This window comes from Rattus norvegicus, chromosome 15, assembly GCF_036323735.1.
Source record: "Rattus norvegicus strain BN/NHsdMcwi chromosome 15, GRCr8, whole genome shotgun sequence".
NCBI classification, from domain to species: domain Eukaryota; kingdom Metazoa; phylum Chordata; class Mammalia; order Rodentia; family Muridae; genus Rattus; species Rattus norvegicus.
Genome location: NC_086033.1, coordinates 86,470,086 through 86,490,642, shown reverse-complemented (window position 1 = coordinate 86,490,642; position 20,557 = coordinate 86,470,086). Strand labels below are relative to the sequence as shown.

General features: G+C 37.8%; 1 protein-coding gene across 16 annotated transcripts in view; it reads left to right on the top strand.

Annotated features, from left to right (window-relative positions):
- Mycbp2 (MYC binding protein 2) overlaps positions 1 to 20,557 on the top strand; it is a 238,066-nt gene that overhangs the window by 99,484 nt on the left and 118,025 nt on the right. For all 16 annotated transcript variants that reach the window (NM_001106055.2, XM_063274171.1, XM_039093195.2 and 13 more), the window contains 9 exons: positions 764 to 968; positions 1,405 to 1,558; positions 8,149 to 8,321; positions 8,942 to 9,067; positions 9,149 to 9,276; positions 12,605 to 12,696; positions 14,884 to 15,018; positions 16,534 to 16,617; positions 18,548 to 18,644. In NM_001106055.2, coding sequence (NP_001099525.2) covers positions 764 to 968; positions 1,405 to 1,558; positions 8,149 to 8,321; positions 8,942 to 9,067; positions 9,149 to 9,276; positions 12,605 to 12,696; positions 14,884 to 15,018; positions 16,534 to 16,617; positions 18,548 to 18,644 — 1,194 coding nt within the window. The remainder of the gene's footprint in view (positions 1 to 763; positions 969 to 1,404; positions 1,559 to 8,148; positions 8,322 to 8,941; positions 9,068 to 9,148; positions 9,277 to 12,604; positions 12,697 to 14,883; positions 15,019 to 16,533; positions 16,618 to 18,547; positions 18,645 to 20,557) is intronic.

Here is a 20,557-nt window from a genome sequence, read left to right as displayed (position 1 = left end):
GTAGCATTTTCTCTCCTCAGTGGTTTCTGAGAGGAGAGATGTGGGAGAGAAGGCTCCTGAGCCGTGTGCAGCAATGTCACCTAGTCCAGTGTCAGTGTTTTTATCTGCCAGCTATCGGCTCGATAATGAGAAACACCCTACTTCTTTCGAAATATATTTTTAGCTAACCAACTACCTTTCAGCAGCTATACTTTTAAGTGAGTTAACTTGTTTTAAATGTACACCTTATTCCTACTGTTTATCTTAAGACATAAATGAAAAGGTTTACTTTTCAGTTTTTATGGAGAAACTGCATTGAATATTTTTCCAAGTTTATTCTCTGTTACAAACTTTGGTGTTATCACAAAATGTCCTCACACTGTGTGAGATTAAGAATGACTTTCTTTTATACTGTTAACTTAAAATGTCAGAGTGATAGTTGTAAAGGAATCCTTTGTAGCAGTGTGTTTCAGGCATTGTGTATGTAAGATACTTTAAATTTAAAAATAGGTCATTACAAAGTATTTTGGGAACATTGGTTATATGGAAAATATTTCAACTAATACAATCATATACTTTATGTATATGTTAAAAGGAGATTGTCTAGGAATAATAGAAATTACTCTATTACTTTTAAACTGTTAGGTCCAATTTCCACATTTCTTTATTAAAAAAAACTAAAAGTACATAAAAATACGATCTCATATAGTTATTTTATAGACAGTTATAACCTTAGCCATAGATTATCCAACAATAATACTAATATGATTTATTTAAATTTTAGAAAGGACAGCTGGGGCGCCCTATTTTGGATGTACCATATTGGAATGCAAAACCAGCTCCCATGCCTAACATTGGATCAAAATATGGACGGAAGGCCACTTGGATTGGTGCAAGTGGGGACCAGACTTTCTTACGAATCGATGAAGCGCTGATAAATTCTCATGTACTTGCAACATCAGAAATTTTTGCTAGCAAACACATAATAGGTAAATAGCCTGTCCTCATACTGAGACGGAGCTGCGTCTTTCTATGTGCATGTGTGAGAGGAAGACAGAGGGATACTTAAGAACAGAGTAGTCATAGTCTAGGCCGTGGCGGAAGAGGGGCTACAGACTCACATTGTCATGAGTGACTGTCAACACTGATTCTGTAAGTAAACATCAAAACTAAGTTTCGTGAGAGATTATGATGACCACATTTAAACCTGTGTCCATGACACAGTGAGGTACACAGTGCATAACAGGAGCGTTCGTTATAGACGTGTTTTAATTCTGCCATTTGCAAAAGGCTCCGTTTAAACTTCTTAGACATATATTAGCTTCTGTATGTATGAAATTGTAATAATACTACTCTCCTTGTGGGCTTGGAGGAATGGGTAAAGGTAATGCAAAGTAAAATTTTATTTAATTATGTTTTCACAAGGCTTGGTGCCTGCTTCTATATCAGAACCCCCACCGTTTAAATGTCTTCTGATAAATAAAGTGGATGGAAGTTGTAAAACTTTCAATGACTCTGAACAAGAAGATCTGCAAGGATTTGGTGTATGTCTTGATCCGGTGTATGATGTGCTTTGGAGGTAAGCATATGTTGTTATAAAATAACAGTATCAATAAAACAAACACAAAATGGATGCTACAGAATTTGTTTCTGGGCTTCTTCGAGAAGTTAAAAATAAATGTTTAACAGGGAGTAAAAGTTCACTTGATGAGCTAACTGCTTGTGATGATTTGTATATGGTTGGCCCAGGGAGTGGTACTGTAAGAAGGTGTGGCCCTGTACAGGTAAGGGTGGGCTTTTTGGAGTAGGTGAGGACTTTAAAGCCTTCATCCTAGCTGCCTGGAAGCCAGTATCTTGCTGGCAGCCTTCAGATGAAGATGTAGAACTCTGAACCTCTGAACCTGTAAGCGAGCCCCAGTTAAATGTTGTCCTTATGGGAGTTGCCTTGGTAATGGTGTCTGTCCACAGCAGTATACCCTAAGAAGGGCACTACTTATCTGTTAGCAAGCATTGTAGATTATTTTTAAAGTTGTGTCTGCCTAGGGTGGTTCACAGAACTATGGAGTCACATCCTAGAATTACATTACATAAAGTAAATAAGTCCTTGTAGAAGTGGCTGAGGGATAAAGAACTCCTCGCACTCTTTCAGAGGACCTGAGTCCAGTTTCCAGCCTCCTCATAGATCTTAGTTTATAACAATGTGTAACCCGACCTCCAGAGGTTCGACACCCTCTTCTGACCTCTGTAGCCTCCTGCATCCATGCGCACATATCTGCAGTGAGTGCATACCCTGTGTGGTTTTCTGTGACTGGGTTGCCTCGCTCAGGATGATATTTTCCAGTTCCATCCATTTGCCTATGAATTTCATGAAGTCATTGTTTTTGATAGCTGAGTAATATTCCATTGTGTAGATGTACCACATTTTCTGTATCTATTCCTCAGTTGAAGGGCATCTGGGTTCTTTCCAGCTTCTGGCTATTATAAATAAGGCTGCGATGAACATAGTGGAGCACGTGTCCTTGTTATATGTTGGAGCATCTTTTGGGTATATGCCAGGAGTGGTATAGCTGGGTCCTCAGGTAGTTCAATGTCCAGTTTTCTGAGGAACCTCCAGACTGATTTCTAGAGTGGTTGTACCAGCTTGCAATCCCACCAACAATGGAGTGTTCCTCCTTCTTCACATCCTCACCAGCATCTGCTGTCACCTGAGTTTTTGATCTTAGCCATTCAGACTGGTGTGAGGTGAAATCTTTTGATTTGCATTTTCCTGATGACTAAATATGTTGAACATTTCTTTAGGTGCTTCTCAGCCATTCGATATTCCTCAGTGGAAAATTCTTTATTTAGTTCCTTACCCAATTTTTAATAGGTTTATTTATTTCTCTGGCATCTAACGTCTTGAGTTCTTTGTATATATTGGATATTATCCCTCTATCGGATGTAGGATTGGTAAAGATCTTTTCCCAATCTGTTGATTGCTGATTTGTCCTAACACAGTGTCCTTTGCCTTACAGAAGCTTTGTAATTTTATGAGGTCTCATTTGTTGATTGTTGATTTTGGAGTATAAAGCATTGTTGTTCTGTTCAGGAAAATTACCCCTGTGCCCATGTGTTCGAGGCTGTTCCCCAAATTCTCTTCTATTAGTTTCAGTGTATCTGGTTTTATGTCGAGGTCTTTGATCCACTTGGAATTGAGCTTTGTACAGGGTGATAAGAATGGATCGATCTGCATTCTTCTACATGGTGACCACCAGTTGAACCAGCACCATTTGCTGAAAATGCTATCTTTTTTGCATTCGATGGTTTTAGCTCCTTTGTCAAATATCAAGTGACCATAGGTGTGTGGGTTCATTTATTGGTCTTCAATTGTATTCTGTTATCTATCTGCCTTTCTCTGTACCAATACCATACAGTTTTTATCACTATTGCCTGTAATACTGCTTGAGGTCAGGGATGGTGATTTCCCCAGAAGTTCGTTTATTGTTGAGGATAGTTTTTGCTATCCTGGGATTTTTCTTATTCCAAATGATTTTGCAAGTTGCTCTTTCTAACTCTATGAAGAATTGAGTTGGAATTTGGATGGGGATTGCATTGAATCTGTAGATTGCTTTAGGCAAGATGGCCTTTTTTACAATATTAATCCTGCCAATCCATGAGCATGGGAGATCTTTCCATCTTCTGAGATCTTCTTCAAGTTCTTTCTTCAGAGACTTGAAGTTCTTGTCATACAGATCTTTCACTTGCTTAGAGTAACATATTTTATGTTATTTGGGAATATTGTGAAGGGTATCTTTTCCCTAATTTCTTTCTCAGCCTGTTTATTCTTTGAGTAGAGGAAGGCTACTGTTTTGTTTGAGTTAATTTTATACCCAGCCACTTTGCTGAAGTTGTTTATCAGGATTAGTAGTTCTCTGGTGGGATTTTGGGGGTCACCTAAGTACACTATCATATCATTGGCAAATAGTGGTATTTTGACTTCTTCCTTTCCAATTTGTACCCCTTTGACCTTTCGCTGTCTGATTGCTCTGGCTAGGACTTCGAGTACTATATTGTAAGTATGTAAGTAAGTATAGTACTTCGAGTACTATATTGTAAGTATGGAGACACTGGGCAGCCTTGTCTAGTCCCTGATTTAGTGGAATTGGTTCCAGTTTCTCTCCATTTAGTTTGATGTTGGCTACTGGTTTGCCGTATATTGCTTTTACTATGTTTAGGTATGGGCCTTGCATTACTGCTCTTACCAAGACTTTTAACATGGAGGGTGTTAAATTTTGTCAGATGCTTTCTTAGTATCTAATGAGATGATCATGTGGTTTTTTTTTTCTTTGAGTTCGTTTATGTAGTGAATTATGTTGATGGATTTCCATATATTGAACCATCCCTGCATCCTTGGGATGAAGCCTACTTTCCTTGATCCTGATGGATGATCGTTTTGATGTGTTCTTGGATTTGGTTTGTGAGAATTTTACTGAGTATTTTTGTATTGATATAAGGGAAATTGGTCTGAAGTTCTCTTTCTTTGTTGGGTCTTTGTGTGGTTTAGGTATAAGTGTAATTGTGACTTCATAGAAGGAAATGGGTAGTGTTCCTTCTGTTTCTATTTTGTGGAATAGTTTAGACAGTATTGATGTTAGATTTTCTATGCAAGTCTGATAGAATTCTGCACTAAAGTTTTTAATAGCTGCGTCTATTTCTTTAGGAGTTATGGAACTATTTATATGCTTTATCTGATCCTGATTTTACTTTGGTACCTGGTATCTGTATAGAAAATTGTCCATTTCATCCAGATTTTCCAGTTTTGGTGGGTATAGGCTATTGTAGTAGGATGTGATCATTTTTTGAATTTCCTCAGATTTTGTTGTTAAGTCTCCCTTTTCATTTTTGATTTTGTTAATTTGGATACTCTCACTATGCCCTTGGATTAGTCTGGCTAAGGGTTTATCTATCTATCTTGATTTTCTCAAAGAACCCGCTCTTGGTTTTGTCGATTCTTTGTATAGTCCTTTTTGTTTGTACGTGGTTGATTTCAGCCCTGAGTTTGATTATTTCCTGCCTTCAACTCCTCTTGGGTGTATTTGCTTCTTCTTGTTCTAGAGCTTTTAGGTGTGCTGTCAAGCTGCTGAGGTATGCTGTCTCCTGTTTCTTTTTGGAGGCACTGAGAACTATGAGTTCTCCTCTTAGCACTGCTTTCATTGTGTCCCATAAGTCTGGCTATGTTATGCCTTCATTTTTATTAAATTCTAAGAAGTCTTTAATTTCTATATTTCGTCCTTGACCAGGTTATCATTTAGTAGAGCATTGTCCAGCTCCCATGTGTATGTGGGTTTTCTTTCAGGATTGTTGTTATTGTTGTTGTTGTTGTTGTTGTTGAAGACCAGTTTTAGTCCATGGTGATGTGACAGGATGCATTGGATTATTTCAATCTTCTTCTATCTGTTGAGGTCTGTTTTGTGACCCACGTATATAATCAGTTTTGGAGAAGGTACCCTGAGGTGCTGAGAAGAAGGTATATTCTTTTGTTTTAGGATGAAATGTTCTATAGATATCTGTTAAATGCATTTATTCATAAGTTCTGTTAGTTTCTCTGTGTCTCTATTTAGTTTTTGTTTCCCTGTTGTGTCCATTGATGATAGTAGGGTATTGAAATCTCTCACTATTATTTTGTGAGGTGCAATGTGTGCTTTGGGCTTTAGTATGGTTTCTTTTATAAATGTAGGCACCCTTGCATTTGGAGCATTAATATTCAGGGTGGAGAGTTCATCTTGGTGAACTTTTCCTTTGAATATGAAGTGCCTTTCCTTATCTTTTTTGATAACTTTTAGTTGAAAGTCAATTGTATTCGATATTAGAATGACTGCTCCAGCTTGTTTCTTGCATTCATTTTCTTGGAAAGTTGTTTTCCAGCCATTTACCCTGAGGTAGTGTCTATCTTTGTCATTGAGGTGTGTTTGCTGTATGCAGCAAATGCTGTGTCCTGTTTACATATCCAGTCTCTTAATTTATGTCTTTTTATTGGAGGAATTGGGTCCATTGGTGTTAGAGATATTATGGGTCAATGATTGTTGTTTCCTGTTATTTTCATTGTTAGAGGTAAAATTATGTTTGTGTGGCTATCTTCATTTGGGTTAGTTGAAAAGAATTACTTTCTTGGTTTTTGTAGGGTGTAGTTTCCCTCCTTGTCTTGGAGTTTTCCGTCTATTATCCTTTGTAGGGCTAGATTTGTGGAAAGATATTGTGTAAATTTGGTTTTGTCATGGAATATTCTGGTTTCTCCATCTATGTTAATTGAGAGTTTTGCTGGATATAGTATCCTGGGCTGGCATTCGTGTTCTCTTAGTTTCTGTATGACATCTCCCCAGGATCTTCTAGTTTTCATGGTCTCTGGTGGGAAGTCTGTTGTGATTCTGATAGGTCTGCCTTTATCTGTTACTTGACCTTTTCCCCTTACCCACTTTTAATGTTCTTTCCATGTTTTGTGCAGTTGGTATTTTGACTATTATGTGACGGGAGGAATTTCTTTTCTGGTCCAATCTATTTGGAGTTTGGTAGGCTTCTTGTATGTTTATGGGCCTCTCTTTCTTTAGGTTAGGGAATTTTCCTTCTATAATTTTGTTGAAGATCTTTATTGGCCGTTTAAGTTGGGAATCTTTATTCTCTTCTATACCTATTATTCTTTGGTTTGGTCTTCTCATTGTGTCCTGGATTTCCTGGATGTTTTGGGGTAGGAGCTTTTTTTATTTTACATTTCCTTTGATGATTGTGTTAATGTTTTCTATGGTATCTTCTGCTCCTGAGATTCTCTCTTCTATCTCTTGTATTCTGTTGGTAATGCTTACATCTGTGACTTCTGATCGCTTTCCTAGGTTTTTCTATCTCCAGGGTTGGCTCCCTTTGTGAATTCTTTATTGTTTCTATTTCCATTTTTAGATCCTGGACGTTTTTGTTCAATTCCTTCACCTGTTTGGTTGTGTTTTCCTGTAATTCTTTAAGGGATTTTTGTGTTTCCCGTTTAAGGGCTTCTATTTGTTTACCTGTGTTGTCCTGTATTTCTTTAAGGAAGTTCTTTATGACCCTTTTAAAGTATAGAGGTATCATCCTCATGAGATGTGAGTTTAAACCTAAATCTAGCTTTTCTGGTATGTTGGGATATCCAGTATTTACTTTGGTGGGAGAACAGGGTTCTCATGATTCTAAGTAGTCTTGGTTTCTTTTAGTTAGGTTCCTGCGCTTGCCTCTTGCCATCTGGGTATCTCTGGTTTTAGCTGGTCAGGTGTCTCTGACAGTGGCTTGACCCTCCTGTAAGCCTCTGTGTCAGCACTCCTGGAGTCTGGCTTTCTCCCAGCAGGATCTGTGCTCTCAGGACTATCTGCATTTCTGAGAATCCAGCTCTCTCCCCATGGAATCTGGGTATAGAGAGCTGTGGCACAGGGTACAGTTACCACGTACAGGTGGAAACTGGAAGGATCCTTTCCCAGACTACTTTTTGACTCCTGTGTCTAAACAACTCTGTGAAGGTTCCCCTTGGACCAGGAATGTGAGTAGAAATGGTGGTCTCAGCTGTGTTCTCAGGTGTGTCAGCATTTCTGAGATTCCGGCTCTCTCTCAGTGGGTTCTGGGTACTGAGCTGTATCTCAGGGTCAGCTGTGGGTGTGACTTTTCCTAACTTTTTGAGGATTTTACTGTGAGTAGGATAATCAGAGGCTAATGCACGAGGACATTGTGACTTGACTTCCTTTTTATCAGTGCTACATCGCTGTTTATTTTGTGTCCTAGGGTAGCAGTCCATATCACTTGATCATTCTATGCTATTGTATTGATTTTCTCTTACTGTTTTATAGGTACTCATACACATTGTAATTATTATAGTTTTGTTGTATATGTATTTTTTACATATTCTATCAAATTATTTTGGTATAAGAAATCTTTATTTTTATGTATGCACCAAATTTAAGTAATGATTGCTATGATATTTATAATGTTTTATAATGTGTTTATACTATTTTCAGATTTTTTTCGTGGTACAAATTACTTATGTATTTAGCTTAGGTATAGATAAAATATTTTCCTGTGTACACTAACTGAATTATTTATTTTATCGTCAGTTTGAAAATTTAAAAATTTTCAAAGTAATTCAAAGTGTTGAAGTGCTGTAATTGTCTTTCTCCATAGGTTTCGACCAAGCACCAGAGAGCTCTGGTGCTACAATGCAGTGGTCGCTGATGCCAGACTTCCCTCTGCCACAGACATGCAGTCCAGTTGTTGTATTCTAAGTCCTGAGCTTGCTCTGCCAACGGGATCGAGGGCTCTGACCACCCGATCTCATGCAGCCTTGCATATCCTGGGTAGGATTGCCTGTTGATGTCAGCTGAGTGGCATTCATGTGTGCTGTGCTAGTGATCATGATTTTTTATAGTTACATTTGTTTGTTATCCTGACTTCGTGTTATATAATAATGGATTCAAGTCACAAAATAAATTTAATTACCTAAGAAGTTTGACTTCCATGAAGCGATACAGGAGCTCTCAGCCAATATCACAGAAGATCAATGGATATCTTAACTATAAAGCATCCTTGAAAATACAACTTTTTAGATCAAGAGATAAAGGAACTTGAACACATAAACTTTTAGAGATATAGAGAAATGTTTTTTATAGTATTTAATTCAGGTATATCCTTATTTAGTTCAAGATACAGAACATTTGAGATAACTAGTTGCTAGTTTTTTATTTTTCTTTTTAAATCAGTCCACATACCAATGTATTGTGTTGCTTTTAGAATATGATTATTCAGGAAAACCCATTTAAGAGTTGAAGAGATGACTTCATGAATAAGGTTTGCCTTCCAAGCGTCATAACCAGAGTTCAGATTAATATTAATTAATTAATATAGCATTCATGAATAACATGGGTTCGATAGGACACTTTCATTTCAAGGTTTGACTTTTACTTGTTCATTGCTTTAGGTTGTCTTGACACTTTGGCGGCCATGCAGGACTTAAAGATGGGCATTGCAAGTATAGAGGAGGAGACCCAAGCAGTGATGAAAGTCTATTCCAAGGAAGACTACAGTATAGTCAACAGGTTTGAAAGTATGTATGCTTAGACCTAGCAGATGCTCTTACTAATAGAAACGCATGCATATGCTAAACCGCATTGTTTACATGTTTCAGGTCATGGAGGAGGCTGGGGTTACTCTGCTCACTCAGTAGAAGCCATACGTTTTAGTGCTGACACTGACATTTTACTTGGTGGTCTTGGTCTGTTTGGAGGAAGAGGAGAATATACTGCTAAAATTAAGGTGAGATGCATGACCCTGTAACTGCTTCATTGGAAGGCGTTTGTCTGGCTTAGTTGTCTTATTGCTTATTTTCTTTCCCCCTTTCCCTTGGTTTGTTATTATGGATCCTTTAGAGAAAGGAAACGTTATTAAACTCTTACTCAAAAAAATCAAACCCATGCAAAAGGAGAAAATGGGTTTTGAGGATTTAAACCTGACAAAGGATTCCTAGCCAGTGTCACGGTGCTTTGTGCCGAACTTCCACGTGCTTGGTTGGCTGCACCTATGTGGCTGCCTTCCCAGAGCTGTGTTAGTAACAGGATACACTCCTGTCCTTAAACCTGCTCTCTATGTAAGGCTCCTCTGTCTTTATTGTCAAGTCCTGTGTAAACAGGTACCCTCCACACTCACCTAGGAGGGAGCTCGGATAAAGTGAGAAGAGGGAGGGATTTTCTTGTATAAAATTTTACGTCATTCTGGTGTGTTGGCACAGGCTTGTAAGCTTAGAAACTTGGGAGGGTGAGGCAGAAAGGCATCTGTGGTGAGCTCTAGACTAGTGTGCTGAGTTCGGGCTGTTTCCCACACCCGTTAATCTCCTCAAGGACCAGCAGTCTTTTTTTTTTTTTTCTCGGAGCTGGGGACCAAACCCAGGGCCTTGCACTTGCTAGGCAAGCGCTCTACCGCTGAGCTAAATCCCCAACCCCCAGTCTTTGGTTTTTGATTACTCCTTATTAGTATGCATGCTCTGTGTCTGCACTCAGAGGCTCACACTACAAGCTCTGCCCTAATTCCAGTATCATTTTTTGCAAGAAAGTTTAGTTCAGGCTCTTTTGTGAGAGATAGTTAGTTCTTTTAGATCTCTCAGTAATAACCCAAATTAAATAAATATATTAAAGTTCGTTATCATTTTTGAGGATAGTGTACATAAATCTCAACAAGAACTGACAACTTTTAAAAATTTTACTAATAATGTTGATGATATCTATACTTTAAAATTTTAAGACACTGAAGTCAGGAATTTGCTAAAAATTAAAGCTCTTATAGTTATGGAAATCATCTGAGTAGAATAAGGTTAAGAGTACCTCTAGCATGGATGCTCACAGCCAACCATTGAACTGAGAATGGGGTCCCCATTGGTGGAGTTAGAGAAAGGATCGAAGGAGCTGAAGGGGTTTGCAACCCCATAAGAACAACACCACCAACCAAACAGAGCTCCCAGGGACTGAACCTCTACCCAAAGACCATACATGGACAGACCCTGGGCTCTAACTACATATGTAGCAGAGGATGGCCTTGTTGGGCACCAGTGGGAGGAGAAGCCCTTGGTCCTGCCAACCCTCAAGTGTAGGGAAATGTCAGGATAGGGAGGGGGAGGAGGGATGGGATAGGGAAATGGGGAAAGGGGATAACATTTGAAATGTAAATAAAAAAGTATTCAATAAAAAGAAAAACAAAAAAAATTATAAACTAAAAGAAGTTTAGAGTTACAAGTTTCCTGTTCTCTTGAAGTCAGGAAAACTCACAGAGATGTAGTAATCCATCATACCTCTTCAGTCACTAGGTATCTATGAATCTAAAATAAATATCTGAACCTATTTGTAACATCAGTTGTGGTGACTGCCCAACTTAAAATTATTTTATTGCTCCTTCATAACTAATTTGATAGTATGAATCATAATATAATCTCTGATATGCAGGGTATCTGATATGTGACCCACAAATGGCTTGTGACCCACAGGTTGATAACCACTACCTTAAAAGGACTAGGTTCTTTCAGAGTTCCCTGGAGCACCTCTCTAGTTTCATGTCATACTTCCAGTGTCACTGTCCTCGGTGTTCTAATGCTTGCTTCCTTATATGTGTCAAGCAGTGCAGCCTCAGGACCTTGGTCCTTGCTCTTCTCACTAGCTACAACTCTTACCTGCATATCTCACTTCCTCCCCACTTTTGACCTTGACTCCCTGATGAGTCCGCTTAAAATTGTAGATCCTATTCCCTGTCACAAACATTGACCAATAGCTCTTTTTGTTTGATTGGTTTGCTTTTTATGATCTGTATTTTTTACCTTTTATTTTTAGTTCCTAGAACTGTGACTGGCATGTTGTATGAATTTAAAAGTATTTGTTGAATATCAGTGGAAGAGGCAAATTGTTGTGAGATTATCTCAGAAAAGAAGAAAAACCACTGGCCAGTTTTACATCGGGGTGTTCTTCTCAGCTCCTAAGTGGCAGTGCCCTGGTGTAGCACGGGAGGACCTGAGTTCAATCACTACCACCACAAAAGATAAATGCCAAGGTGTTTTATATGAGTTGGGTTAGAGCAGGGAAATGAAGCTAAGACCACTGTCATTAAGATCCCAGACAGAAGTAGAGTGTGGTTGAACTCTTAAGCCTTTTTGTACAGCTGAAGACCAGACACAGTGATGTTAGAGAAGTGGAAGCAAGAACTTTGTCTGGCGATGGAGTGCAGGACCCTGCCATTGTAGAGAGAAACTGGCAAGAAGGGGCTGGTGGTCACTTTACTGTAGAACAAAGAATACTGGGGTCCCTGGGAGAGAGAGACTCTGTACAGTCTGATCAAAGCAATGGGTTTAGGCCCTAAGGTATAGTGGAAAGTTTGAGACTATAGGCTTAGTAATTATTCAGTAATTTTAAATTCAATTTTTAAAAAAGATCTCTTTCCTCATACTTCGTTCTTTTTTACCTAGAGTCTTACCTTATCTTTAACCTTTATTTCAAGGTTTTCATTTCTTCTTTTTCGTTGCTACTTACCGAACTCTTTTGCTACCTGGTTTTTTGTTTTGTTTTGCTTTGTTTTGTTTTGTTTTTTTGAGGACCTTAACATGATTTTTCAATTACTCTATAGTGATATTTTTACCATCTTTTCCTCTAAAGTTCCACAAATATTCTTTCCTTAATGTTCACTATCACTGCAGGATGAACACTGTTAATATCCACCTTCTTTATGGGCAAGGACTCTAGACCCAGATCTTCACAGCTGTTATGTAATGAAATAAGAGTCTGGCCTCACTCAGAATCTCTGAGTTAAAATGCTGTGGGTTTTTCTAAATCCTTTGAAAGTTATATTCCTACTTTATTATATCAGGTACAAGTTTTCTAGTATAGAGCATAATTGATACATCCATAAAACACTGTATAATTCTTATCTTAAATGCTTATATATTTATATAATTTATTTAGTTATTGAATTTAATATTTAACTTAGTAATTAAAATTTAAATAGTAGATAAGAGTTTTTATATCATTTGTAGGTTAGTTATATTGGACATGCACAAATTTAGATACACAGAACAAAATGATTCAGAACAGTGTGTTTTTCTATTCTCCAGCTGTTTGAGTTGGGTCCTGATGGAGGAGATCATGAAACAGATGGAGACCTCCTCGCAGAGACTGACGTGCTGGCTTACGACTGTGCTGCTAGGTAAGTGCTCTGCTCATTATTCAGTGAAGTTTTTGTATATTTGAAATACAAATTTTATTTTAATTTAGCAAAAAAATTTAAAAGGAAACTTTGAATAATCTATTATTGGTAAGTCAAGAAGTTTAACTATATAAAGCTATGCTTCACTCAGTGACGGAGATACAGTCTGAGAGGTTCATTGTTAAAGAGTTTCATCCACTTATGAATATCATAGACGGTCTTCGCACAGACCTAATAATCTGGCACCTATACCATTGGCACAATATATATATATATATATACATTGGCACAATAGTGTAGTCACTATCCATTGTGTTGTGATTTGTTGTCTGAAATTCATGTAGTGTATGAGCATATTAGTGAGTGTAATCTTAATTTCTCATATAGATGAATGACTGGAGAGTATCTCACATGTAGTTTCAGTTTCAGGAAACTCTTTAGAGGATGCAGGTACATCAGTGTAATTTGTTACCTGTAATATATGTACAGGAATACACACACACACACACACACACACACACACACACACACACATTTCAGATCCCCATGTGCTCTAACATCACATTAATAGTCTAAGCTTGACACACTTAAAGAGGTTGCCAGCTTTGTTGAAGGCTCTTAGGAACATATGTTATCAGAGTATTTATTTATAAAATTTTATTAGTATAAAAAGACTTAGGTTTTGCAGCCCTTTCTGGAATCCTAAGAATTGTCTTGTCAATGCACTATGATAAATTAGTGTTTTGATTCCTGGACTGTTGTGATGAAAAAGAACATAAACTGAGCTTTATAACAATAATTGTGCAGTATACTTCCCAATAGTAGCTATGATATTTGGTGGCCAGGGGAAATGACTCGGTTGTCACAGTATAGCTCTTCCCTCCCTCCCCCCCCCTTCCTCCCCCTCCCCTCTCTCAGATGCACATATACATGTGTCACCACCACTACCACACAAAAGTAACCTTAAAAGGTGAATAACAGCTTTTTCTGGTAGTAGTACATGTTTTTAGAAATAAAGGCAAGGCATTGGCTTTACCTTTATTACTAGAGATATACTTTGAGAACTGAAGAGTATCCTAAAGAAAAATTAGTCTATTTGTTTACCTTAAGCATTTGGGGTCACAATCCCTTTGGCAAACATCTGTCTTCAAATGTAATTACATTGCAATTCATAACAATAGCAAAATTACAATTATGAAGTAGCAGTGAAAATATTCTTATGGTTAGGGATTACCTCAAGGTGAGGAACTGCATTAAAGATCACAGTATTAGAAAGATTGAGATGCACTGTGTTAGATGTTGTTACTTTGTAATCTTCGGATTTTATATGATTTCAACTAAATGGGACATTAAAATTTTAAAGATAATTTTCCTGAAACTTTATTATACCGTTATTATTTGCTATTTACTTGTGAACAGAGGATTATGGTTCTGAGATTTGAACTGTTGTGGAGAGTGGTAATAGATAGTCTAGAGTGTCTTCCTCAGCTCACTCACGGGCCCAGCTTTCCTGGGCAGCAGCGTTTGCATTGTTTCCGTTTAGTCGTCAGTCATACGTCATCATGTATGCTGTCTTTTCCCTCACATGTTTTACTAACATCTGTTCATTCTCTTGCTTTTGCTCTTTTCTTTTGTTTATTATAAACACCAGATAAAGCCACTCACTTTTTTTTTTTCACCACCTTCCAGGTATTCTTACTGTTCAATGTTATATCCTGTTGAATTAATTAACTTTTTTGTATGTGTAGTCCTTGTTCTCTGATAGGCTCAATCCCATGCATCATCTGAATTAATTTAGGACACAGACAACTCAGTGAACTAAACATTGTTTGACCTTTCTATTATTTAAAGATTTTATTTGGAGGGAATTTTATACATGGATCCAATATATCTATACTTCAGGGTTCAGGTAAACTGAGATACAGTATAATTGTAGTAACTTGCCCCAAATGTCCAAGCTAATTGGTCATTTTTCTGACATTCCACCCCTCAGAACTCTTAGCTGAATAAATAGTTCTTAAAACTAAGGGGAAAATTCTCTTCTCTGGGTAATGTTTTTGTAACAGTTTCAAATTTGTCCTGTTTTAATTTGAAAGTTTTATAAAATTTAAGCATATTGTAGAATCTGTAAAGAAAAGAACAGGTAACAGATGAGTGCAAAGTTGTTTGACTTCCTAATTTCTCTAGAGAAAAATATGCAATGATGTTTGATGAGCCAGTTCTGCTGCAAGCTGGATGGTGGTATGTGGCATGGGCTCGAGTGTCAGGTCCCAGCAGTGACTGCGGCTCTCACGGACAGGCTTCCATTACCACAGATGACGGGTAAGCGCAGTGGTCAATCTGACTAGTCAATTCTATTGTTTGTTTATGGGATAGTGTTCTGAAATCTCACAGCATTAGTATAATTGCTAAAAGTTAAATTTATATATTACCAAATATGCTGAATTAATCTAGTCAGAACAAGGAAAAAAGAGTGCATTATTTTTATCAAATGGCATTTGTATTACATTGTTTCAAAGCTTTATAACCAAATTAACAATTGCATAGAGGAAGGGTGCAGGATACTGATGAATTTCTAATCATAAAAAGGATGTGTAAATATGCATATATAAACATATATAGTTCATTGAGCATACATACTTTATATATAGTGTTTTGATATGTAGATTGATACTATATATATGCAGTTTGTAAGATAAAAAGCTTCTATCATATAAAATCCATGTAGAAAGCTGCGATGTGGTAGCATAACCCGGGGAGCAGTGACAAGTGGAGTGTGTCTCTGGAGCATGCTGGTCACACAACCTGGCCTACTGGAAAAGTTCCAACCCAGCAAGAGACAAGAGACCCCCCCTCCTTTTTTTTTTTTTCCCTTGTGTAGCTCTGGCTGTACTGTAACTCACTCTATAGACCAGGCTGGCCCCAGACTCACAGAAAGTTCCTGTCTCTGCCATACAAGTGCAAGAATTAAAGGCATGTGCCACCACCACCCAGGGAGACTTTTTCCTAAAAAACCACTGATTGGCTCTTCAGAAGCAGTAATTGAGGTAGACTTCAGGTCTCCGTGTATGCATATATACAAGGGAGGGCACAATGCACATGCATGTACACACATGCGTACACATTGCACTAAATAACAGAGTACTTCCTATTACAGTATGTCATTTGATTCCCTCAGTAAGTTCTAAAGCAATTATTTCCCCACTCATACTCAGGAAATTAGAGAAAAACAGTGGAAAAATGATTTGCTTAGAGTAATGGTGTGGTTACCATGTGCAGAACCCTGCCCTCTGTCTACACTACTAATCTGTTCCTAGTGTTTGAAAATACTATGAATTTGTAAGAGAAACTGAGTTCATTTTATTTCTCTTGAACATAGTAGTATAAAAGGTACATACTAATTTATGAGGTAAATTTTGTTTTGATGAGTATTTACAGGAAGTTAAATCAGCCGTAGGATGTTTCTCTTCCAGTTCCCTGTTGGATTTTTGCTATAACTGAATTCACCCAGTTATTGTATATAGTTTGTTCCAAGTGGAACCTCCTGACACTTAGAGGCTAAAGCTTCTACATGTATCTAATTAAGCCGCTTTTATGCTCTGAAGTAGAAATCTTTAGTTAAACACTGACTAAACCAAGCGGAAGGACAGGGCGGCATGAGGCTCCTCATCCAGGAGTCCCGTCAAGTTCATAATTCAGCGTATAATTAAAGAGTGTTTGACTTGTGGTTGATTTTAACAAATGAGTAGTTTTCATTAGCATGAGACGTGAAGGTATTTTACTAAATTTCTTACTAACTTGAATTTGATGTCATACTAGTCCTTCTTGCTCTTTCAGGGTGATCTTCCAATTCAAGAGTTCAAAGAAGTCAAATAATGGCACCGATGTAAATGCTGGTCAGATACCTCAGCTGCTCTACAGGTATGAAAGGTCACTGACTTTGTAGTTAACTGACAGCTTACTCATGTGTTGTGCTGACATAAAATCACCATAAGTTGTACAGCAGTGGGCAGTGGAGAAAGTATTCAAGCACTGAGCAAATTAGTGTTGTACTGGTGGAATATAGCTAGTTAAAATTTTGTGAATATTTAATATACTTTATGAATATTTTCTGCATCAGGGTTAATTCAAAATTTTCCATGATTCGGCATCAACATTATAGCAATAGCGATATGCCAATAGCTGTTTTTAATCTGCTTTTTTATTTTAATACCAATTATAAAATGTAATAGTGTGTCTTAAAGAATATAAATTAGAATAGGAAAATACTTTAGATGTGCACTTAATCAACTTATTGGACTCTTCTTTTTCTCTCTGTTAGAGATTAAACCTAGGGAATGACACAGGCTAGGCAAGCACCCCAATATTTGCTTGAGATCTGTCCTGATAGTCTTTTTTTTTTTTTTTTTTTGTAAAGATTTACTTATTTTACTGAGTACACTGTAGCTGTCTTCAGACACACCAGAAGAGGGCGTCAGATCCCATTATAGACGGTTGTGAGTCACCATGTGGTTGCTGGGATTTGAACTCAGGACCTCTGGAAGAGCAGTCAGTGCTCTCAACCACTGAGTCATCTCTCTGGCCCCCCTGTCCTGATAGTCTTACAACAGTATTTTGTAATAGAAGTCATTTAAAAACCTCTCACCATTAGCTTCTACTTTTAAATGAAATAGTAAATTGCTCATGTTGTTTATTATATTATTAGCAATAAGAATTTTAATTAATTCACAGTAATTCAAACATGAAATGAGACATATGTCATATTTCAAAGTATTTGTCTTTTTCTAGATTAAACCCCCATTAAAAAATGCTTTTCTTACTATACATAGTCCCCAAATGTAACCCTCTCTTTCATATCTTCTCACAATCACTGAAAGAATTTGAATGTTAGAAATCTCAAATTTATCCAGACAGCATCTTTGGTGTTTATATTACCTAAAATAGCCATTGATTTTTGACATTAGACTGTTCATCTGCTGGGTTGTGAACTGTGGCTTTTAATAACTGAGTCAGTCATCTCTCTAGCCCAGAAGTCCTTTGTGAACATACAGATTGCACCAGACAGCTTTTAGGACTACTGGTGAATAACTGTCTGCCATTGCTAGGGAACATGATATTTATATTTTTAATGCTGAATATTAAAGTTATTTCCCTATGGCAAATGTACATTTTAATATATCATTTGCATTACTTCTTTGGGAATTTCACAGTGTATTTTGAAAATATTCACCCTCTAATTCATTCCAGATCTACCCTGTCCTTAACCTAGCACCACTTCATACCCCTCTTTTGACTTTCTGTAATTTTTCTGACTTCTTAAGATAATATATATTTTATTATTAGGTGGTGGCTAGGTGGGTGGATGAAACCTTTTATTGAGTTCATTTAATCTTATCTCATTCATTTAGTGCTGGACACTTGGAATTGTGTAACCTATCAGAAGCTCCTCCCTAGACAAAACTCCATTCCCACTCTCAGCAGCCATTGATTGTTTATAGCTCTTCATCTGGGGTGGGATTGGGAGATTTCTCCCGTCCACCTTGGCATGTCAGCTGGTATTATGTAATCTTGTGTTGGTATTGTCCTGGCAACCACACATGCACTGTCTTCCATGAGTTTAGCATTTCAGTCAGGCCCAAAAGACACTGTTCTGCTCCTGTCCACCAAACCTCTCTCTGGCTCTTAAAATCTTTCTGTCCCCTTTTCTCTTATGGTCCTTGAGTCTTGAGGATAGGGGATATTATATAGGTTTTTTTTTGGTAACTGAGCACTCTACTGATAATAAAAAATGTACTTTAAAATTTTTCATTGGACATTGGGACAGAGTATATTGTCTATATTCTACCACCAGACTCCCAACCTGTGATGGCAGTACTTCAAAAGGCAAACAGCAGACAAGTGAGCCTGTACACATTTTAAAGAGATCTTTTGCAAGAACTGTCTCCGTGGTAAGCTACTTTTAAACCTCTAAGCTTTGCTGTTGAGTGTTGAGTGTTAATTCTAAGGCTGACTCAGCAAAGCTTTATAAATTCAGACCTGCTTTTATTTTGGTGTTTATAGATAGTCTAGACAAAGATAATGCACCCTTTCAGTAGTGGAAAAGTAAAGATGTTGCTTGTGACTTTACCATGTCTAGCTGAACTGGCCTTTTTACATCTGAAATAACTTGTGACTTTTCTGACTAGACACATACCCTGCTAAGCAATTAATTTAGTATCTTCTCATGAAGATCATACAAAAACTCCAGAATAGAGAAAACTACTCTCACCAATAAAGGAACTTTTGAGGAATCACCATCCCTTACCTCAAGCTGTACTAAAGAGCAATAGTGACTTAAAAAAAAACAAAACAGAACTGCATGGTACTGTCACAGAGACAGGCAGGCAGATTAATGGAATAGAATTGAAGATCCAGAAATGAATCCCCACACCTATGGTCACTTGATCTTTGACAAAGGAGCTAAAACCATCCAGTGGAGAAAAGATAACATTTCCAACAAATGGTGCTGGTTCAACTGGTGGTCACCATGTAGAAGAATGCAAATTGGCCCACTCTTATCTCCTTGTACAAAGCTCAAGTACAAGTGGATCAAGGACCTCCTCATAAAACCAGATACACTGACACTAATAGAAGAAAAATTGTGGAAGAATCTCGAACACATGGGCACTGGAGAAAATTTCCTGAACAAAACACCAATGGCTTATGCTCTAAGATCAAGAATTGACAAATGGGATCTCATAAAACTTCAAAGCTTCTGTAAGGCAAAGGACACTGTGGTTAGAACAAAACGGCAACCAACAGATTGGGAAAAGATCTTTACCAATCCTACAACAGATAGAGGCCTTATATCCAAAATATACAAAGAACTCAAGAAGTTAGACCGCAGGGAGACAAATAACCCTATTAAAAAATGGGGTTCAGAGCTAAACAAAGAATTCACAGCTGAGGAATGCCGAATGGCTGAGAAACACCTAAAGAAATGTTCAACATCTTTAGTCATAAGGGAAATGCAAATCAAAACAACCCTGATATTTCACCTCACACCAGTGAGAATGGCTAAGATCACAAACTCAGGTGACAGCAAATGCTGGCAAGGACGGGGAGAAAGAGGAACACTCCTCCATTGTTGGTGGGATTGCAGACTGGTACAACCATTCTGGAAATCAGTCTGGAGGTTCCTCAGAAAATTGGACATAGTACTACCTGAGGACCCAGCTATACCACTCCTATACAAACCAAAAGATGCTCCAACATATAACAAGGACAGGTGCTCCACTATGTTCATAGCAGCCTTATTTATAATACCCAGAAGCTGGAAAGAACCCAGATGTCCTTCAACAGAGGAATGGGTATAGAAAATACAAAAGATTACTACTCAGCTATTAAAAACAATAACCTCATGAAATTCTTAGGCAAATGGATGGAACTAGAAAATATCATCCTGAGTGAAGTAGTCCAGTTCACAAAAGAACACACTTGCTATGCACTCATTGATAAATGGATATTAGACCAAAACCTTAGACTACCCAAGATACAATCCACAGACCACAGGAAGCTGAAGTAGAAGGATGACCAAAGTGCAGATTCTTCAGTCCTTCTCAGAAGAGGGAACAAAATACTCACGGGAGAAATACAGGGACAAAGATTGGAGCAGAGACTGAGGGAAAGGCCATCCAGAGACTGCCCTACCTGAGGAGCCATCCTATATACAGACACCAAACCCAGACACAATTAGAGATACTAAGAAGTGCGTGCTGACAGGAGCCTGATATAGCTGTCTCCTGAGAGTCTCTTATCAGAGCATGACAAATCAGAGGCAGACAGATGTTCATAGCCTTAGCACAGGGTCCCCAATGGAGGA